At 38.2% G+C, this 23,901-nt stretch overlaps 2 protein-coding genes across 2 annotated transcripts in view; both read right to left on the minus strand.

The window, feature by feature from the left end:
* Nucleotides 1-23,901, minus strand: part of RAD54B (RAD54 homolog B) — a 65,505-nt gene that overhangs the window by 23,275 nt on the left and 18,329 nt on the right. The window contains exons 3-4 of the mRNA XM_027892504.1: nt 4,803-5,003; nt 1,359-1,646 (exon numbers count right to left, since the gene is read on the minus strand). Coding sequence (XP_027748305.1) covers nt 1,359-1,646; nt 4,803-5,003 — 489 coding nt within the window. The remainder of the gene's footprint in view (nt 1-1,358; nt 1,647-4,802; nt 5,004-23,901) is intronic.
* The window catches only part of FSBP (fibrinogen silencer binding protein), a 6,821-nt gene continuing 3,518 nt past the window's right edge, over nt 20,599-23,901 (minus strand). Inside the window, exon 2 of the mRNA XM_027892505.1 lies at nt 20,599-22,108. Coding sequence (XP_027748306.1) covers nt 21,583-22,108 — 526 coding nt within the window. The 3' untranslated portion in view covers nt 20,599-21,582. The remainder of the gene's footprint in view (nt 22,109-23,901) is intronic.

Consider the following 23,901-nt stretch of genomic DNA (forward strand, 5'->3'; position numbering starts at 1 on the left):
ATCAACTATAGTCATAGACTTCAACATGAAAACCTCAGACTGTTACTGTGAAGTGTCTCAGTAACTTCTGCAAGAGGTTATGCAATCAGGCATTAAATAATGTGATTCCCCTGTGTGACCAAATCTAATGACTGAGAGTCCAACCTACTGATGTGTTGAGGGCTCTCAAAATCTGTTGGGAATTATTAAAAGCCACCAGAAGAGAAGTCCCAGCAGACAACTAGAATAAAATGTAACATTTTAACAGACCAGTGCAGAAACAGCAAAGAAGTTAATTTGTGTGTTGAATATATCAGCTTTTTTCCCAGATTTTCAGTTAGAATGCTAATGCAGCATAATCCTGCAACCACAGGAAAGAACATTTTTAGATAAAACATAATCAAGTTAAATTCAGACCAGAAGCTAGTGTTAATAAGGCTCCTCTACAAAACATTTAGTTATATCACTTATTACCACTTGATTAAGAGTTCATTGTTTATTTACATAGCATCCAGGAAGCAGCTTTAAAAAGTTCAGTATTACCAACATAGGAGGCAAGAAGTAGGACAGAGGTATTATAGTAAGAATGTAGAAAAAACCAGTATTTTTTAAAAAAATACGCATTGCTCTGCTTAGTAACATTTTTAAAACTCAGTAGCTCTTCAGTCTGAAAGACAGAACCACCAGCAGAATACAGCTCCTAAATGGTTTATTACTGACAGACAAAAGAGTATTTCTGTTTAGATAAGCACCACCACTTCCTGAAGCTATCAAATATTTATAGGGTCCCTCTTACACAACTGCTTAAGCAGCCTGTTTCTCCACAATATGTGAACTCTCATGGGTCTTCAGCACACAATACTTCCAGCACTATAAACCGAAACTTTTATTCCAAAACATATTGGGTTGAGTTTGAGTGGTGTGGTTACACTCGCTGGCTGTGAAGGACCAGGCACTGTCAGAAGCAATTCTCTAAATCTGGTTCAACTTCTCTGTTACTGATCCTCCACTGCAATTACTGTGCTGCCACATTATGGCAGTGCTTAAGTGACCCCAGTGGGAAGCTGGAAATCACCTAGAACTCCTAGTATATGTCAGATTGTTTCTCTGATCAATAACTCATTTTCCTTGGCAGAACTCTCAGGAATCACTCTAACGTGTTTCCACAGCCATCTGTAACAACTACGAGAAACTTTACGCACTGTAGAGTATTTCCCTTGTTAGAAACACACGATAAAATCCTAACATGGTTAGACACTAGTGCTACATCTCACAAATATTTCAACAGTACATCAGAGAACATGAAAATTCTGGTTACATGTTCAACATTTTTTGAGAGCCAGAGCATGCTTAAAGAAACTTAGAAATCTGCATCTTACTTGGAGCATTTGGATCATGGCGAGGTTTGCAGCTTTGAGAGTCTTTGAGCATATTGTCTTTACTACTGGGTTGAGAGACGTTTTTGAATGGTTTACAGAACGGTTTCATATTAGTTTGAGATAATGCAGTTGGGACTGTGTCATGAGTCCCTATTCCAGCCTGAAAACACCTGCCACTGCTGAAGTCATCTGCTGAAATCACACTCATCACTTCAATTTCTTTTCCTCCAACCATGAGTGTTTGACCTTCATCAAGACTGTCTAGCTCTTTAGCTTTATATCCAGTACCTAAAAGAATATAAAAAATTATGAATTAGGACAACACAGCAAGTACTACCTCCTTATCACCACTAGTCATCTGCAGCAAGGAAAACCAAAACTGTGAAAAGGTATTTGATTCTGAAACATTTCATTGTTACACATAAAGCCTTTCTCTCCCTAACAGAGATTGACATGTGAGTGCTAATAATCAGAATTAGGTAGCAGAATGTGTGAGCCAATACTCAAGCCATCCTCATCCACAATCAAGTCTACTAAATGTCAGATAATCATTTAAGAGAATTTGTAAAAACTAGCCCTATATCATAAAATCTAACAGCTTCCCTTAATGACTATTCTGTGCCCTTTTTCCTTTCTTTCATACCCCAACATGAACTCCTCTAGCACCTCTTGCTATTGATCTAAACAGAAAATTCTACTTTTAAAACAATTCTAAATTAGTTTTTTTACAATTAAAGATTCAGATGCATCTGAAATCTTTACTTCTACACGTGCTCCAAAACATGTATGCTCTGATTATCGTCAGGATTTATCAGTCAGCTCAAAAGTCTGTGGACTCGATTGGATGGGCACTCTCAGAGCAGTTACATATACTATCAGTCTCACAACAAAATACAGCTAGAGCTGCTCCTTTCTTTTTATATAACACTGTAGGAAAGAACGGGGGTTCCTTCTTTCAAACACTTTAGTGGTTTAAGCTCTCACATAAGAAACAGAGGACATATACAAATTATTTTCTTAACTCAGAGAGTTAATTACTTCAGAATTCTTTACCTCAACTGTTGAATTTGTGTGAGTTTGGATAAACAGGTTTCGATCCTCAGTTAGGCCAAAATAAAAAAAAAAAGGGCATGACTATGTAGACCAGCAGTTAAATCACTCAGCTGTGAAAAAAGAGGCAAGGCCTCCCAAGGTTTTACACATATTTTATCCAACAAACACTACATATAAAGACTGCTGGAAGCTGTTTGCAAAGCTCAGGTCTCCCACTTCTAGGAATGCAAAAGGTTGGAAGGTGAAGGTCTGGATTTGAATTCTTTTAAGAGAGAAAAATAACTGAGGTGTTTCACAGTCTAAGCAAGTGCTGAAAAATAGTCTGGCCAAAAGGAAAAGGGACTTACTTTTCTTCCTCTCCTCTAAATGTATTCAAAAAGCACACAGCGAACCTTGTTTGGTTCTTGAAAGAAGAACACTTGCTTTCAGGAAAGAGCTTGAACACAAGAGAATGCACGAGCTTTCCTAAACAAGGCGCCTGGGGAGGGCATTTATGACCTCTCCTTTGCTCTGCATTTTTGCTTTCTGTTATTACCTTTACAAAGCTTCAGGGTGAACATACAGAATACAGGTGCATCCCTCTGCAGATCTGTATATGAAGAGCCTAATTCTAGGACAAGATGGGCTTTAAGGGTACTTGGAAACAGGAAAGGCAAAAAGCAAACCCACACAGCTCAACTGTGGATGCCGTTGCCAGAAATAACTGTTTCTGTAACATACAGCAATTTACAAGAGAGCACCCCCTAAATTCTTTGTAATGCGTTACTAAGAACATTTGCAGAGGAGAACAGCAAGATGTTCTACTGTCTCAAAACCAAGCTATAGGCTGTGCTGGTTTTAGGTTCCCTTGCACCATCTTAGATCCAGCCCTGGTAAGCCTATGGAAAAGACTAAAATTCTTCCTTTGACTTTTTCTTTCCATTTAAAAATAACAATCCTGAATGCTCATACACATTTACTATAGAATTCTGAGTTTTAAATACAATTTTGAAGTAAGTACCACTACTGGACCTTTCCTTCTCACTTGGTGGGCTAAGTAATTGCACAGATTTAAAACTCACACTGCTAAAAATGGTCAATTTATTATTTTCTTAGAATCAATAAGCATTGAAAGCAACTCTGAATGGGCAAGTTAGTCCCAATGACATTGGTATCGTTGTGTTATCTGACACCATCAAACATGGAAAGAAGAGTTCTACCAGCAAAAATCAGAATGTTCATTTTTCCATTGTGTTTACTGCTAATTCAAGAAGACAGGACTTGAAAAAAACACAAGAACAACAGGGTGGTGGCTGATGCATTCCAGGCATTACTCTCTTTCTCTCTGCCTTTTTCAAAAACAAGCAAGTCTGTACATATATTGCTTTGCTATAAATAAATTCAAATTAACTTCTAAGTTACAGACTGATTTGCAAATCAAAAGTGCCTGGCTCACAATGTCATGATTGTAACAAAAGAGCAGAGAAGCCATCTCAGACCTAAAATTTATCAAATTATGTTTTGTAGCAACACTGTTCAATTCTTCTCCCTTACAGAATATCTTTGGCTCCGTTAGCAAAGCTAATTCTTGCTTTGCTTTCCGTAAAAAATTACTGCTTCAAGTTGACTACAGCCTATGGTTTGCAAGTCTTATTTTTAACTCTGATATCAACCCAAACTATGTCTTACAGCAGCAGCTGCTGCTAAAACTACAAGACTAAAAATTGCTACACAGTTGACTTTGGCTGGGTTGGAAAATGTTGCTGTTGCCTGTCTTTCCAACAAAGATAATATTTTTAGCTGTTTGACTGGCTGAAAAGTAGAGATCCAACCTCTGAAATTCCCCATTGCCTCACCGCTGACTGGAATATCTACAAGAAACTTAACAGTATATTTTCCCCTAATTTTAACACCTTCACTTCCGCATTATGTGAGCAACTAAAATCAACTACTCATCCCTCATTTGTCATGTCTGCTGAATTAGGACACTACTGATTTCCAGATCCTCTCTTTGGACTAGCATTTGGTGTTTCTGTGAATAATGTTATTCAGCCTGTTCCAGCCTCCCCCATGCATCTGCCCTATATGTAAGAAATATAAAGCTTTCTTGCAGTCTTTCCAACCCCCGCCCCCCCAAAAAAAAACAAAACAACACACAAAAAAACCCCAACAACAACAAAAAAAACCCACCAAAACACCCCAAACCACAAAACCCCAAACAAAAACCCCAAACAAAAAACCCCACAAAACCAACCAACCAACCACAAACAAAAACCCTACTGTTTTTTCATCCCAATGGTCAACATTGGCATGGAGAACTAAATTATGTGAAGAGCTGTGTCCCTGTTACTCAAAGCACAAAGTGATTTTATGCCAATTGCTCCCTTACATAAGTATGCAAATCTACAGTACCTCTTCCAATGTCTTTGCCTTCCATATCTTTCAGTATTACTGACTTTCCTTTTGTAATAAGAATAGCATCTCCTTCCCACTTTTTGTGCTTTTTCTTTGATGCCTTACACCACACAACACTGAAATATTTCGCAAGGCAGTCAGGTGCTTCCTGAGCTGCTTCTTCCTTTGCACTCCCTGATGTTGCCAAACTGAGTCCATCTAAAAGGGAAATAAAATAACAAAGAGTATCTCAGGTTATCTTGACAAAGCATACAGTTATTTGCATTTCAAAAAAATCAATTACAATCTACACATTTTATCTTATATAAACAAAGCGGTGTATTTCCCGTCTGAGCCACTTATGGTAAATTTGGACTGAGAGAGAACAGTACATCAGGGCTCAACCTGAAAAAAACCCAACACACTAAATTGTTTCAGAAACTATGCACTTCCAGGGAAAACAGGTTACTTGGTGCATTAATACATAAGCTCCTGATTTGACACATATGAGCAGAAAGGTTGGGAAAAAAGCAAAAGGGAAATGACCACAGCAGAAAACAAAAGCAGGGTCCTGGTGAGATGGTGCTGGGCAAGGTTCTGGAAGCAAAGACAGGAACACAGAACTCAAGAAAGGGAACACACGCGGCCAGTAATCAGATCTGGAGATAAAGTCATCCATGTGATGGCCAGTCTCTTCGCGAACGAAGAACCGGGGAAGGTCTTTCCACCTTCCAGCCTGCGCATTGGATTTTTTAGGTGAGACACAGTGTGCGCGGAACTGAGCCCACCCTTTAATCCTGAGGTTCATCTGCCGGGGCCAAGCACGCTTGGACGGTGGCAGCGAGGTCCTCAGGACGTAGATGGATTGCCCTACGGGCTAACGAGCTCCAGTACTAAGTGGCAGAATAACCACAAATGTAGTAATGCAAAATATTATTTCAACTCCTTTCCTTGCACCCTTGAAAAATAAATAATTATGTAAATCTTGAAACAGACCATCTCTTGAGTTCAACTCAAATGTTGTTACTGGGCTTAGATTGATTTGGATTTGTCAGTAGCTACCTTATTACAAGAGGCATGGATGTAAATATTAATAGGAAATATTTAGGTTAATAAGGTTATGAAATCATAATAGAACAGAGAGCAGCTGATTATAATATCAATTAAGAATAAACACATGCTTTCAAGAGTTAGCAATCTGAGATATGTAATGGTAAATAAGTCCCCAGCATTACCTAAAGGAATATCTGTAGCATTCCTTTTCAGCACATGCACAGCTTCAAAGAGAGACTCAGACTAATTTTCATTAAAATACCCTTGTATTCTGGTTAAAAGCTTAAATCGGTTTGCTCCCTTGATTCCATCTGGGATTCAACACTATACAAATCTCTTACAGAAAGGTGCTTATGCCACAGACTAACCTTTCCAAAATTTCCAAGTGTGCTGGCATTTAAAGGAGAAGCAGCAAGAGGAAACTTTGGCTCACAATAATGGTCCAATAGGGAAGCAGATTTACCACTTCTGCATAGGCTACATATTCTCAAAACTGCAAAATACTCATAAGTGACATGCATAAAACACGTGCATTTTTTCAGACTAGCATTTACTAAAAAGGTATTATCTAAATGAAAAACGCTACATTTATTGAATACTATTTTCTTTCCAAAGCACTCTGAAAGTTGTATTGTCTGTATAGAACCCCATGGTAATATAATACAGTGCCTAAAGCAGACAGGATTTTCCATATGTGGATGTTTCTTTAGGGCATTAACTGTAGAGTTTCATGTGGCAGACGCCCCCATGTCCAAAGAGTAACAGAGCAACTACTGAACACTGGTATGCCACAGAAGGATGAGAAAATGGAGCAGAGAAGCCCTTCTCACTATGTTGGGGATTCTTTGTACATGAACCCTGTTAAATGAGCCAAAGAACAATAAAAAATCCTTGCAGTTGTGTAAAAATGTACAAAGGCTCTGTTGGATCTTCAATAATCTTAAGTGATAAGATTCAGAGAAGTGAAAGAGAGCGAGGGGAAGAGGGGAACCTGTACCTTGCTAAAAATACAAAAGACTAATTTCACTCTATATTGAGCTTCTAATTGCAAACTGATTTGACAGATAAATACAAGGTATTTTTTCCCCAGCTGATTCTCTTGGTTTAATCAGCAACTTCTGCCCTCGTATTAAGATTTTAAACTGTTACTGCAAGAACTGGAGATTTCATTGCAGAATTTTCTTCTTCTCTCTCGAAGGATGGCCATTCACAAACAAACCTCTTTGTCTCCTCCACTGACCTCTCGCATGGGTTTGGTGACCCCTGAGATCTGTTTTATGGTCATTGCTCTTTTACTCAGGGAGTCCTGCGTGGTGTTATCTGAACCATCGGCAGATTAACTTTCAAGGCAATAACAAGTCTTCCAACTCTTTTTATCCCTGCTTCATTTAAAATAATTAGAAAACCAATAATTTATAAAAAGAGCTGGAAACTGCTAGCCTTTTGTATTAGTGACTTTTGCTGAAAAGGATTTCCAAAGCAACCTGCCCCTAGTGAGAAGCAAATCAGCACCAGTATTTCATACAATACTACCATGTTCTTATGGGAAAAATGAAAAAAAAAAAAATAGTCTCTGCAATGTTCAGAATTCTTCCCTCAATTTGTCTTCTGAATTATCATAACTTCTGTTTATAGAAATATTCAATAACAATTTGTTTCTATGCTACATAAATTATTTTCCCTTTACCTATAACTACAGTTTAGTTTCAGATAAAAGTGTAAGGGTTTTAAATTAAACATTTTTTGTAAAAATAATTATATCCTCTCAAAATTATCTTCCCTATAATTTTCTAGCATAGAAAACCTAAACCTTAGTTAACCAGCAATGCTGATTAGGTACTTTCATTCAACCTTTTTATCTTATCAGTTTGTTTGTATCAGCATCAACCCTATTTAACTTCAAAGATTTATTCCAGTGCAATAGCAGAATATTCAAATCTGATAAATACAGTGTCATGAGCTTTTCAGGAATTGAAATGAGACTGGTATGTTGCTCACAGGGACTAAGTTCAGTGTTTGATACAGGGATACAGACAGCAGCGGTTTCAGCAGAAACCCCTTGCTCCTCACTGACCTTAGACAGTACCTGAAACAGAGCTGGGTTTGCTGAGACCTTGGAAGACAAACTTCAGTTGTACATTCTGAGCTCTGCTGTTAATCAGTTTGGAGTGAAAATAATAAGTAACAGGAACTGTGCATGCACCACGGTACAAGACCCATCACAGAGTCATGCCCACTCATTTCTCTCCCGACAAGCAAACCGCCTGGCCTGGCAGTGTGGTTTGCTTAACCACGAAGAAACCACAGCAAGCGGCAAAGTCTCTCCTCCTAGAATGAAGGGCTTGGGAACTTTAAAGACATGGCTAACAGGGCTTTGAAAAACTTCCACAAATACAGCTTTCTCTCTTTGCTTGAGAAAGCAAAGGCTTAAGTTTCAAGATATAAACCGCAGCTTAACTGATATGAGGAAAAATTTCAGCAGCCTCAGGAAGGTGATGATTTACAGAAATCGGGACAGGATCCAGGAGAGGGGACGGGGAACATTCCAATTGCAAACTAGTTTAACCAGTTTCTGATGAGCAGGATTTAGAGAAAATGCATCGATTAAGTGCATTAGGATACTCCCAATGCAGCAAGAAAGTAGCTGAATGATGAAAGACTACCAAAGCAACTCAAGAGTGCATTTTCAGGGGACTGTACGCTGCAGCTTTTGCAGCACTGTAAGTACACACACGTTACCACAAGGAGTGAGGGACACGGTCCAGTGAGCCAGGCACTCAACACCTTGGCCTGAGGTGTGGTTTAATGGATGGCTTAACCCCATCCAGCTGCAGGCTGTTGCCAAAGCCTAAGAGCTCACCTTTCCTTCCCTCTCCCCTTCTGCTTCTCATCCACTAGCTGCAGGCAAGCCAGCTCAATGAATCCCTTCAGCAACTACAGTCAATACAGGGAAGGGGTACGCAAGGTTTGGAACAAGGAGACTGGGAGTCTACCCATTCTTCTTTAGCAGCTACTGTTAGGTTGGGGTGATTCTGAAACCAGGGGACCTGTCAAGTTACCCAACAGCTCCATAGTGGAACTTTCCCATTGAAAGCATGTATGGCACGATGGGGAATTTTCCCTCAACTGCTCTGAATCTTCTCAATAAAAAGCAGCGTCACAGTGCAAAAATTACAACTTAAAGAAGACAGCTTTGATTCAAGATGCACTCTATAGCGCTAAGGAGTAATCAGAAAATAGAGGGAGGCAGAGCAAAAAAATTGGACCATTGTAAAAGGAGATTTGGGCTTTGAATGAATCCCAGCCCAAACTTGATGGCAGTGCTCTGCTGCAGCCTCCACAGTCACTCTAAACGTGTGCCATGGATCTCATTCCATAGAGCCAGCACCAGCTCTTTCTTCTGAGCAGACGAAGTAATCAAAAAGTTTCTTCATTAAATTAACCCATAATATTTTGAGAACAGATGTTTACATAGCAGCTAAGTGTCTAATTGCATATGAAACATCTATATGTTAAAGACTCGTAAGATATCCCAGGAATATTTAAAGAAATATGAGAAAGATAGCATCTTCCATTATTTGCAAAGCAACTTCAGTCTAACGATAAAACTTAATGCTAAGCTAACATGTCAACGTATATTAGTGTGCCTCTAAGATGGAAAAATATGTAAAACTCTTCTCACAGCACTTCTGTGAGACTGTTAGAAGTGCAACCAGTAAGAGACAAGCTGACTTGCCCTAAACCCACAGGAATCAATGACACCTAGGATTACATCTCAGAGTCACTTGATTACAACACAGTGCTTTGTGCCCCTTTCAAACACAAAATGTTTATGTAATTAATTAATTAATGTATTAACATATCAGCATTGTTAGCAAACTCTCTTATTTTGACCGATATTTCAAGCAGGAATATTTTCTTTGAAAAACACATTATTGTTTTAAATCCAAAATTATTTTTAAACAAAAATATAAATGATCAAAATATTTTAATATTTTTAAACTTCTGTGTCAAAGTCTCTTTATAATCTGAAAAGCCAATCAAATTAGCCTCTAGATTCCTGAACATGCAATTCTATGGGGATTCCCATTAGTAGATTTTATTTTACATAGCTAATAACTATCAGTCCGTAGTACACCTTCCATGCTAGCTGTCTCAGTTTAGGCACACGTATTCACACACATGCACAATGTCCACAAAAACTGGCAATGAAAGAAAAATAACCGTTTATGAGAACAAAAATAACAGATTAATGCAGTTGTAGCCACAATAAACTCTTATTCCTTGTAGAAAGTCTACTAACTCAATACTTTGGAGAAGAATCTAAAAATCTGGGAAGAAGATAACACCTTTTTTTTTTCCTGAGGTAAAACTTTTTCCACCCCTAAAAGCTCTTGGAAATAAATGCAGTTTGCACATTCTCTTAATTACCTGAGGATTACACACTGCACATGCTCTAACTAAGGCCAAGAATAGACTTCTCTGTAGTCACAGCTCTCACTGTTCAGACCAAAGCTGGGTTTCTTCCATGCGTGCCAGCAGGGAATTTTTCCTTGGCCCTCTCCTTTAGACACATCATCCCTTCTCCTGACACCAAACAGGGAAAGATGGCAGAGGGGACAAGGACATCTATAAGGAAAAGTAATTTGGGAGACAAAGTCTGAAAACAAAGATTATTGCTGGAAAGGAAGTCTGATGTTAAACCAGTAGAAAATTGACACCTGAGTAAAAGACCGTAAGTCTGACCTGGAAGCAAAGCATGCATTGAAAGGCAAGAAACCAGATAGAGAGTGAAAAGAGTGGGAAGACAACAGATCAGGTTAGAAGGACAGATGGGGAGGATGGATGGGGAGAACAGTCTTGGACAGACTGGGACTGGGGTACAGTATAAGGAGCAGAGAGAGAATTAGGATTTTCTGAGTAGGAGCTGGTGCAAGAGAAACTTATTACCCCTCATCTCTGACCCTCAAAATTCAAGGTTCACTAGAAAAAACATATGGCTGAAAGCCATCGAGGGAAATCAAGGGATGGCTTGGGACAAAGAAATGAGAACAGGAACAAATTTGGCAACAACAGGGAAAATAGAAGCAGAAAATGACAAATGAAGAAATAAGGGCAACATGGCAGCGCAACATAGAAAATGGCACACACTTGAGTACAGAAGGGCACTGACTGCACAAAGACACGAAGAGCACTCAGAGCAATGCCACTTCGTGGTAAACAGGGCCAACTTCTCTTCCCCCATTCTTCAATTTTTTCTCTAATTCAATTTTTAAGACTACCAAGGTAGTGTTAAAGGTAGTGAACTTAAAACTAGTATAATTGTTACACTGTTCTGTGTAATTTTACAGACCCAAGTTTGGTAGCTGCTCTACAGGTAGAGAGGGCCGCAATGGGATATTTAGATGCAACACAAGAGATGGAGGCACTTAAGCTCCTGAACTGGCTGCATTTGACAGATCACACGCTGCAAGAAAAACCCAGATCAATTCTGACTTAGAGACTAATAGAAGACCCAGAATCAAACAATTTCTAGTGGACAAGTCCATGAAGGCAAAGCAGGACACAAAGCTTGAATCATCATACCACTTTCCCTCAAGTCCCTTGGGTACGTTTCTGCTCTCCAACCTGAAAAATTTTCAGTCTTTCAGTTTCTTTGCTGTGAGCAAAAATGTGCAAAACTCACTGGGCAAAACACTGCATGCCATGATATTAATGGTCTACACTGAAGTCAGTGGTCTCTTAATATAGTAATTCACTTCATAACCCCAAAGGGGAAAGATAAGATTTTCAACCTTGTCTGTCTTACATAGCTGAAAACAACAAATGATATGAAATAATCTGTTTAGAAATGTTAATTTGCTCTAAAAGCCAAAAGATTAACATCTACGACCCAGTGTATCGTGGTACAAAACTACGTCACCCACCCACTCACCACCTCCATAAGCCACCTTCCATTAAGTAAATAGTTTTACGGTTGTGAAGTCAAGCAGAGTTTGAAGATGTCAAAAATAACAGTGTTCCAGTGACCTGATCTGCCCCACTGTGCATATGCATTAATGATAGAGCCTTTACAGAAAACACGCTGCACTACACTGTCAGGGGACCTCCTGCGCATTCAGTGCAGAGAACTGAACTGCTGGAAAGGCAGGAAAGGTGGCAGGAAAAAAAGGTGGTGCTGCCTGTGCCATCCCTGAACTGCTTTGCTGTAAACTGCAAAAGCTGTGGGATGACAGAGGTCGAGAATGTAAGGACTGATAGTACAGTCTTGTGGTTAAATAAGCTGAATGATGCCTTGGAGAACTGGACTATATTTGCATGTGTTCTAGAGTTCCTCTGTGGTGTAACGGAAGTCATTTCACCCCAATTTCAGCAATAAATATTTGCCTGAGCACCTGACTTGTGATTCAGTTTCATTTGTATTAACAGTGAACACTTGCGGGTGTAACTGGAAATTGTGGTTGGGAGAGATTAACTGTACGGTATAGTAAAGCACTGAGACAATGCAGTGCTCGATGATTCAGTCTGCACCTTCCATAAAAATGGGGCTTTTTGGTTTTATTCTCTCTGTGCCTCAACTCCCGCTTTATCTCCTAAAAAGTGGAGATTATACCAACTTCTTATCTCACAAGGATTGTTGTGAAACATAATTACATCTGGGAGGCACTCAGTATCATGACGAGCACCACAGGAAAAAAAATTAGCTAATTAATTCAAAACAGTTTGAATAGTGTGCTGAGAACAAGGGGTAGGTCTATAACTGAATAAAGAAGTAGAAAGAAAATACTGACTAGTGACTCACTGAGTGGACACAGTCCATTCTGTGAACTGAAACTGGCAAGGAAGAGTACAGAAATACAATCCTTAATCATGTACTTAATGACTATCGCCAACACAGTGTGAAAGCTGGGTTCAGGTTGCGCTATTGGCAAGTTTTTGGGTACTTGAGTTTGTAAACTTGATTTTATTTTCAGATAGGAACCTTTTATGTATAATAACAGAGATGGCAGATGTGCTTAATTTGAACAAGTAGGAACAATCCTATCATCACTATTTAATGAAACACTTACCTCTTAAGGGTATCAGCTGCAGAGGAGGGAGGATGGAGAGCACATACTTTCAAAATTATAGCTCCATGGTAGAAAACTATTCTTCCTAAACCTCTCAAATGTCTAAAAATCCAACTGACTCCAGCTTTCACTGTAAAAATTTAATGAACTAAGCTGAAAGCTTCTGTCAAGTCCACAGAAATAGATGTGCCACTCCTATTATCAAAGAAAAAAGCAGCATCATTGAGAATTCTGAAAGGCTGCAGGCATCATTTGGTGCAGTGAGCCAGATCAGGTCGGTAAAACATTGGAACCAGTCAAATGACATCCAAATCAACTGTTTACTACACTTCTTAATGTTGCCATCCACACTGAAAGTTGTTTTGATTAATTTGTGTAGTAAAGGTTTTTTACTTCAAAAAATAAATGCAAAACTGATATCTGAAAGTAAAATTTATTCTTGGGTTCTGTAAATATTGAATGCTGTTGCAATAAATTATAGTCTAAATGGGATATGAAAAAAATCCAAATATTTAAATTACCAAAAAAGCGCAAATCACTAAGAAATAGTTAATCAACTATTATACAATCACAGGCTAATTGTAACCTTCTCAAAAAGCAGTCATTTTTGAAGCAGCTTGCAGAGACGAAAGTGTGCATCTTTTTGTGTTTAAATGTTAACGGAAGGTACATGGCTAATCCCACATGTGGGACTTCGAAAATACATGGTTTGGCATTCTCTTCAGCATTTGCTATTGCTTCTACCATTTTTTATAATAAATAGAACTATTTCTGTACTTCACAAAATCTCTGTTCCTAAAATGCAAAGACTTTAGATCTGTAACAAAACGCAAGCAGGCAGAAAGGGATTTATTAAGATTATGCATCCTTCGTATTAACATCTGTTTTAGCATATATTGGAAGGAAAAACACTTTTAATGTACTGTTTGTGTTCATTAACGGCCGTCTTTGATGTCCCTGTATTATAGTAAAGAGTCCTTAAAATACAAATAATCAATAAAACTTGCGCCCACTGTCACAAGCATGAAACACAATATATTCCTATCCTAAATTATTTAAACAGGACTGTTTAAAATTTATGGCATTACCCTGGAAGAGGCACACAAGGGATGAGTCATATTTTTTAGAATTTTCATGTGTTATGCAGCAATGATTACTTGCAGAGTGGCTGATGAAATATTTGGAGAGGGAAAGAGTAATCTTTCCAAATCAAGTTACATAACTTTGATTTACATAAGTGTAATCCATTCAGTAGTCCAAGTAATATTTATGATCCAAACACAAAAACCTAGAGCTCTAGTTGTAATTCTTACTAAGAAACCAAAACTAGAATAAGGAAGGTGAGGGAGGAAGGAAGAGAAGAAATTCATCCTTGAGGAGGTAAGCAGTGCTCACTGTGCTGCCTTTGCTGGCTCTGGATGTAAAACTGAATACAACTTAACTTGCACAGAAATTCCAATGCAAATTAATAAGATGATTCCATAGAGGGATCCTTAAATTCATGATGCCTTTAACAGAGCCTACTTTGTGTCAACTCTGCCTATTTTTGGTCCCGAGCTGACCACTTATATAAGGAAACGCTAGAAGACATGGAGATGTGGCAGCTTTCCATCAGCAGGCCAGCTCCACTTGCTATTCCCAAGGGACTTCTTTGACCCTTGCTGTCACTGTAAAGCCTCTGCAGAATGTGGAGCTCCTTATCAACTCACCATACATGTATCTCATTGGGTATGTATGTGCCTACAAGCATATGTACATGTGCATGCTCATCAGAGAAGGATGAGATTTAGAAAAAGATTAAATTTACCTCTATTATATTTAATCTGAAAACAATCTTTACAGATGCCTACTAGATCTTCAGAGTTAAAGTATCTGAAACTCTTAAAATGTATTTCACTTCTGGACTGTTGAAAAACATCTTTTGCACCATCTCAGGAGTCTGCTTAGGAATCATGTGTTTTCAAAACTCAACTACAGCAAATTAGCATATACAGTTATATAACAAAAACTATTCTGAAAGGAATAGATTTTATCTAGCAGAAATAATTGTAACAAACAGCAATGGCTAAATTCTCTAAATGAGCCTAATTCACTCCTTTTCTGCACACATACTGTGCAGCACTCTGAATCCCAGAGCTACAAACAGTATTTTCCAAGCTATCGCTGATTTTTTTTTTTTTGCATAAGAGCAGGGCCATTACCTATCCAGCTGGGCAGTTCAACAGCTCCTAAAAACTTACTGCCCCAAAAGGACAGTTGTGCTTGGGATCCTTGCTGTCATCCTCTCTGGATCTAAACAAAGTAGTTCCTTTACTGAGGCTGTCTGTTTTGTCAGTGGCAAAATGAGGGACATATTTTCTTGTTCTCATTCAAGGTGTTCACAGCTGAGAAGTCCTTGATCCACTCCCAACAGCTCAATGTGCTCAGGCTGGACAGGCTCTCCTAAGAATTCAGTTATTATGGACTACATCCAAAGTGTAACAACCTTGTACTAAAAATGACCAAATTATGTGTTTGCCAATGACTTACAAATCAGACAAACTTGAATGAGGTTTTACAGGAATGGCCAAAGACCAGCTCGATGCCATGTTTTGAGTACTTTCTCATAAGCACAAGGAAACTGTAAGACTACAAAGGAAAGATGATCAAAACTCAGTATATCCTAAACAGAGTATTCTCCAGGTCATCTGTTTCACAGAAAAAAACTGAGACATAAACAAACACAAATGCATACACAGAACACCCACATTATAGCCCAAGAGGAGCATAAAACAGTTTGGCCAAACTGATAGTTGATGCTACTAATGTCATGTGGAGTTCATTACAATGCACAACCCACTGCCAAAGCTTCCTTACAATGCAAAATGAGGCAAACACCACCTGGGTGAAACCTGCAGAACTTCCAAGTCAATTTTTTGGGGGGCAGGGGCCTTACAATGCAGCGCTAAGTAAATGTCAGACCAGGATAGAGAATGTGTCAATACTAATGGATACACACCGATTTTAATCCTGTATTTCCAGTACATGCCTCACACAAATGCTCTGACTTCGCAAAATTATATTCTTAATAGTATTGACAAGTGGGCTACAAAAAAATGTATCTGCAAACTGCGGCGGAGTTAAAAATTACTTTCTTTCACAAAACATCATCAGAGATTAATAACAAATACAACTTGACACTACAACTTGACACTACAGTTTTATCTCACGCAGTTGCAGGACACAAATAATGTTGTTGTAACTAACCACAGGTAGTCCCATATCCCTTCAGCCCATCCCCAAACTAGATAAACATTTTGTCCTATTGTTTCACTGTTAAAGCTAAAACAACAACAAAAAATCAGTAATTTATAAACTGATTTACTTATTTCAAGCATGCAGAAAGTTCCAAACTTTGATATATTTTGAGAAAGCATTACCAATACAGACAATCTTACACAATAATAAACAAAGTAAGCAAAAGGCAAAACACAGGCTACGGTACACAAAAAAACCTCTGAGATTAGCTCAGTTGGTCAGACCTGGTGCTAATAACACCAATGACGTGGGTTTGATCTCCATATGGGCCATTCACTTAAGAGTTGGACTTGATGATCCTTGTGGGTCCCTTCTAACTAGGAAAATTCTGTGATTTGGTGAAAATGACTGAGCCTTAACCAAACTGAGTTCTGACATCAACTGATTTTAGAGTGGCAATATAATTCAGTGGAATTATTTTTTCCCTATATGTATGCTTAATTATGCTAATTACTGCAATTATCCTAACTACAGATGAAAATCAAGAGCCAAAAGGAAATGGCCAGGAAACAATTATTTCTTTAAAAAAAAATAAATTTAATTGTATATGTAAAATACAAAAAATTCAGTAGCATTTTCCAAGTCTGCAGTTTTGCTGAAGAGCAAATCAAAATCATATATTATGTGGAGTAACTGCTGACTAAGTATTCAGTGATAATTATATGACATTCTTCTTGTGTAAGACAGTCAAACAAGGTGTTATGTTCACTCAGAGATATTTGGACACATCAACAAATAATTCTGTGTAATCACTAGGATAAAACAGTGTGAAATCCCACAGCATGGAAGAAAGGCAGGGGCGATGGGGAATGCCAATGCCTACACAGGGCTGAGCTTTCCATGGGTTCTCTGACCCTCATCCACTTTCCCACATACGGATCGGAAATGAGGATTTCAGCTACATTTCCACTGAACAACTGTAGCTTTTGCAAGGAAGAGTTCACATTTTGCTGGCTAGCATTCAATGGAACTTCAGGAAATTGTACCTTTATTGTGGAGAACATTTTGCCAAGACAAACTGGATGCCCCAACCATCACTACACACAGGCAACTTGGTCAACACCAAGGCAAGCACTTTGTTTTTATCAGAGATAAAACACAGCAACACAGATCACAGAATGACTGAAATTTAGTCATGTGTTATATAGCTAACAGACATTATTTTAACTACTGTAAACAGCACCTTTTTTGTGTGTGTGTTTTTTTTTTCTAATCTAAGACATAGACAGTGGTATTTCTCAAATTATTAAGGACCTGGATATTTAAAACAGAATAGTAGCACAACTAGTTAGGGATACACACTGAGAAGCTACATTTAATGCATTTTAATGTTCAAAACAATCTTTTTAAAGTCTTTTTATTTTCATGTGCAAAATGAAAAAGTATCAACATCTTAGGAAAATAACACTTTATCATCTTCTTGAGTAGCCTTTTTATTACATTACTGAAGTTAAAATTCACACAGAACCATTCTAAAACAGTTTAAAATAAGATAAAGGAAATTTTAAAAGACAGCTTAGACAGGCAGCCTGGGTAACACAATTCCTTACTTGTTCCTCCCACTCAGAAACAACTCTCATTATTTATAAGCAACTTCATGGTTTTGCCTAGTGGAAATCAAGTGGACACAAGTCTTCCCAAAGAAGATAGTATGCAAGCTCTAGTCTATGCGTTTTCATTGTATGGGGGAAAAATCCCAAGTCTGAAAATCTATAGAAATATATATATATATGTGTATATATATATATATATATATATCTGAAAGAAAGGAATTTAGGCTACTTAGGTGGAAAACGTGAGAAAACAGGGGTTTAGCTACAAGTAATCTCTCCTGGTCTTGGAGTACTCTCTCCTACTAGTTTTACTTGATAAGAATTCTGATCCAAGGAAAGCACACCTACTGAGATGATTCCACAGGAGTCAAAAGCTTACAAAGAGGAAGTAGCGAGAGGAAAAAAAAAAAAAAAGGCAAGATAATTAGAGAGCAGCCAATGAAATTATAGACTGATCATTAGACAATTACCCAGATAGATGAAATTACACAAGGTGCTATCACAATTATCACAATGTTATCATGGTTACAGCTTTTTATTCGAATCCTAAACATAAATCCGTTAGACGCTGGGAATTAAATTACTTCCAGAGCCAGTTTATTTCAGTTATCTTAGTAGAAGGACATGAACATATGGTAGAAAATTGTCCTTGCCTAAAATTACTCTGCTTGTACTATGTACTTTATAAACATGCAGACAGGGAATGGCACTGCCAGATGTAGTGAAGGGAGTAAGACGGTAAGAATGAGGGTGAAGGAGGGAAGGGCTTCCTACCTTCCCTTTCACACACACTAACACAGTATCATTTGATGCAACAGTAAAAAATCATAGCACTTCATGGTCCAGAAGGACCAGACACAGCTGTGGTGCATGTACCAGACATTAGGAATACATGGAAAAAACCCCAGGAACAGGCACAGAGAAGTGAGAAGTCTGACTCAGACAGATAACTTGATGCTGTAAAGCAGATGTGGAGTGAGAAAGAAATGCAGATCCACCAGTATGGAGGGTATAATATATAGTCAGCAACACAGTGCTCTGAGAGAGCAATATAATATCACTAAAGGAGGAAACACGTCTCTGGTGAAAGCAAATAAACCACTTCACTAGTAAAGAAATGAGCAAGATTCAAGGGGACTCAATAGACGTCTCCCCCTTCCTCAAGCTCCCCAAAAACCAAAAGAAACAAAACTGAGAACGAAGTAAACAAGAAGCATGAGAGATCTCTGAACTAGAGCTGCCGCCTGAAGATAGGAATGAAAGGCTTTCCACTGACAAATGAGACAAAGCCAGAACAACCAAACATGGAAGAACACTGACCATAAGAGCACAGTTCTGACCAGGCTGGTGTATTTTATTTCTTTACTCATTTGCATTCCTCCCCTTACAACACCAGGAAGACAAAAGAGACTTTGCTTTACCCAGAGTCCTATTTTTGCAACTGCTTTGCTTGCCAGTTAAGAAAAGACTGTAAGCTTTCCAAGACTGGAAATTCCTCTGGTTCTAGTCCTCGAAATAAAAATATCATGCCAGTAGAAACCCTGGAGGTCACCTCTTCATCTAGCATCAACAGAAAATATTCTTTAATCTCTGGAGCATTTTGGTGGTCAACACTGGACTAGCTGTAATTCAAAACCACTGCAAAACAATGAGAATTGTATGGGAATTATTTTCTGAACTATTAAAAACTTCTTCATTTGCATAATGTCTAAGAACAAAACCAAGAAATAGAAATTAATTCCCTACCACTGGAAACCAGAATTCTGATTTTCAACTAAAAGGATAAGATTAGACATTTCCAAATTACAAGATGAGGGCAGGTTAGTGCTGTTTCCCATTTCTGAGAAGCAGAACAAATAAAATCCTTGTTTATTTATTGAAGGCAGCATTTTGATTCTTGTGAACTCAGGGAAGTGAATGTCTCATTGAAATGTTTCCACCTACACAAAAGCAGATTGATGTCCTTGAACTAAAAAATACAGCAGAAAGCCAAGAACCGTACAGAAACAACGACCAGTTATCCAGGCACCATAATTTTCAGTGCACACAAAAATTCCCAAGGCACTTACAGTGCTCTCTTCTCTAGAAAACAACTGAAAAAGTATTGGGGAACTCCATGTTGCCAACATCTGTTTTCACTGTTCTGTATTTTTCCTCATTCTGTAAACAAAAGACTCATTTTCTCAACTTTTCCTACCTATAACCTGTTAAAGTTATCCTGGGCCCTGACAGTCAAGATCAATCCTCTTGTCTACTATCACAAAATTTAACTACAATTCTTGAAGTTCAGCTAGCCCCTCAATTAAACTCACATGCTCCCAGTCTTCATAGTTTCCAATAAGCACCTATCCCTGTGGCTACAAAGGTAACCTGGTTCACTCAGAAGACACACGAGGAGCTTACCTCATTCAGAATCTGCTGATGCAGATCAGTGCCTCATGCTTGCACGCTGAGGTTCTGTGGGTGTGGAGAAGGAAGCAAATTTGGGAAAACACTGGTGAGGGGAGCAAGGAAGAAACAGTCTCCTTCCTATTGCTTTTGTTCACTCTGTTGTTGGGGCCCTCTGAGATGCGAGGCACAGGAGGAATTACATCTCCTTTGTTCTCTCTTTTTTCTTGATCCTGTGCTTCATTTCCTTTTCTTGCGCTAAAGGTTAGAGGAAGGGGAAAGTATTGTTATGGGGAATAAGGAGCAGAGGTCTAAGGCAGTTGTGGATCCACTCATAACAGGCAGGACTTAGAATTATGAAGAAATGAATCATCTGGGACTGATGTTTTCCAGATATTTTTCTTCCAGTTATAAACGTTGATCACAACTACAGATGAAACAGCTGCTACTAGGACAGACAGAAGAATTAATTTTATTTTTATTTGAGGCTTTTTATTTGAAACTAATCGAAAGATCAGAACAACAGCATCTATAAAAGGTACCCAGAATAACACGGAATCCTCTGTTGATTTCAAGTCACATGTTACTTACATACAGAAATTATTTCTTTTCAGTAGCTTATAGTCCTAGTGATACTGATCAAAGGCACCTGCAACTGTCTTGGTTGCACATGCACTGTAGTCATTATGCATGCAAAAGAGGAAATCAGACATTTATGTGGTTGATCACCAGCATAATTATTATAACTGAATATACAATCATGGTAACTGTACACACAAATTACACATGCATGCAGTTTTAAAAACCAAGTGTTGCGTTCATCGTCTCTATTTTTATAATATCCTGTGGAAACACTCCTCCACTGGAAACAATTAAAAAGTATTAACTTTTAAAAATATGTACATTTATTCAACTGTCTACTGAACATTAAAAAAATATAACAATCCAGTCATTTTGTTTTCCAAGCTGATACGTCAGCAAAATCTCACCACTGTCATAAGATTTACCAACTAGAAAAGAAAAAGACATTTAAAGACCTCTTATTTCTCCTTCTTATATGTATTTATTAACCTGTAACTTCATCAAGATAGTAAAGGTGATTATTTGAAAAAATAATGCATATGAACAAAATTTTAACAAGACCTGACTAATTTCATTAGCTCATCACTACTCTAATAGAGATAAGTGGAAATATTTTAAAAGTTTGGATTTTTATCAATCTAAACACTTAAATGTACAGGATTTGACTATTTCAGACCAGAAGAGTTGGTGCATTCAAACGCATACGAGGTATTTTTCTAAGGTACACAAACAACAATGTGGAAAATATGCTTTCATGTCTCAAGCCCAGATTTTGATCCATCCATATTAACATAAGGAACAATTCTGCATTTATTATTAAGTATATCAAAGAATATGACAGAAGTAATAAAATATTTAAATATTGCTGTATTCTGGCAGATCACGCCGTAGTCGTATTGCCTTCAGCTTCTCTACTTTGATTTTTGTTCTCAACAGTTCTTCTTCCAGTTGCTGCTTTCTTTTCAAACCATCCCTTTTTTCTTGGACATAAAGACCGATTTTTCTTTGGTTTTCTAATATTATCTGATGCTCTTCTTTCAGCATTTGTAACATCTGTGGGTCATAACCACACATTGGTCTAAAGCGGTCTCCAACCTCAAGCCTAAAAAACTCATCTCTTCTTGGTACAGGGGACGGAGACATCATCACTCTCATATCAACTGAAGACACTGATGTTGAGGGAGACCTTTCCATAATATGCACTAGCTGGTGTTCCTCCACTTGTTCTAAGTTCTCATTTTGCTGTGAGTCTATAATCAAAGAAGGAGGAGGTTTGACATCCTCTTCCGACTGCAAGTCCATCATGACTGTCGCAGGATGGTGATCCAACATTGCCTGTGGTGAACTGGTACCAGCAATTTTTTCTTTATCGATACTAGCACTAGAACACACAAAATCATATTTAAATAATCCATTAAAAACTATTTGGAAAGGCACAGCTGTAAGTAACCAAAACTTCATTTGAATAATACTCTGCTATCTATGCCTGGGACCCTCTACTTCATTGCCTGAACACCACCTGTATCCCTCTTTCTTTCTGCTACACAGACACAGCCATGTCACATTCAGAATCTATTGCTATAAAGGCACTACAGCCAATAGAGAACTCCCCTTGGGAGGCCATTCTGGCACGGGAGAAGCAAGGAAGGCTAGTAGTGACAAATGAAATATAAAAAACCCAAGCAGCAAGTCATGAAAGGAACACAGGAAAGAGTTATATAATATATAATATGATTTTACAAGGAGATTAATTGAGACTGAATCTCTTGATTGAAGAGAAATATTTTCATCTCACAAACTTATTAATCTCCCCCGTTCTAATGTGCTCCCTCTTTCTGACCCAAGCACCCAAGTATTTGGGTTTTTTTAAAAGGTACAACAATCACTAAATGGAATTACATAAAGAAATGTGGGAGAAGAAACCAGAGCCCAAATGATGACTTTGCCAGTCAATTTGGTAATCAAGCTAATCCTCGCTCCTTCTCTTTGAACTGGCAATCTTACTTTTTTTCTGAAGCTTCAAGAGAAGACACTGAAGTGTTTCCATTAAGAAAGCCTATGGCTCTGTGCATTTCCTTTCGAAAGAACAACACCCACTTTACTCATCTGTCTTTGTGTAAACCCCTGAGTCAGCAGCATCTCAAATCATGATTTGACATTGCATTGGCTTTGATGATAATAATGGTTCAAGCTGTTCCTGACACTTCTCTACCATCAGTTGGGCTTGAAACCCTACACGTATGCACATCACTCATTTATTCGGGTAATGCTTTTTTAAGCCAGATCAGCTTCTTGATCTGTTACAGTACAGATCTGCAAAGAATAAATACTTGCAGCATGACTGGGAAGGCAGTATAATGTAACGTGGGAACAGGAATATACTAACTTGGTATTGACAGCAAAGCCAGTGCACCCTCTTGGCCATGGCTGTCTAAAACAGGGTCTATAAGTGGTGGTTGCAGATTTGAGACACTTCCCAACCCTTTGAAAACTAGGCTGCCACTAGCAGTTAAAGGCAGTGACTGGATCCATGGTTAACAGAATATTCACAGATGCTCCCCAACACAGCAACCCAAGTTGCTCTCTATTAATTTGAGAGGGTGGAAAATGGGTGTTTTTTTTCACTTTTTAAATGTCTTGGAAGCCCTACAATCCACACACTTTCTGATTATTAAAACACTGTCCTGGTTAGTCATAGATTGGGTTCAAATTCCCAGAAGCAAGAAGAAATGTAATTCGTACTTCCTATTCTCATGTAAATGCCTCCTTAATAAAAAGGTGGCATGATCATAACTTCTGGATATCCCATGGTCTTGAAAACTCTTGGCGTAAAAGAAATAAGCAGTCATGGTTGCAATTTCCAAAGGACGCTGACTAGCCTGACATCCATTAACATGAAAATACTAGATTCAATGTTACAATTCATGCTAGAATAAAAGTGTGAAAGCTTCTCAATAATCAGTTGTAAAAAAGCTCATCAGTCAGAGCAATGTATTTTCAAAAAATTAAGCCTGTCAACCACACAAACTATTTTAACTGAAGATTCTTTTAAAAAAAACCCTGAAAACAGTCTATCTGAAGCAGGTATTGAAAACTGACCTTTCCTTAATCCCCCAAAGAAAACGCCAAGATAATCTTAATTCTATTGACTGTTACCTGAACAGCCTATGGAGT

This window comes from Empidonax traillii, unplaced genomic scaffold (assembly GCF_003031625.1).
Source record: "Empidonax traillii isolate 1590-97213 ecotype Southwest subspecies unplaced genomic scaffold, ASM303162v1 scaffold355:size2308892, whole genome shotgun sequence".
Lineage (NCBI taxonomy): Eukaryota > Metazoa > Chordata > Aves > Passeriformes > Tyrannidae > Empidonax > Empidonax traillii.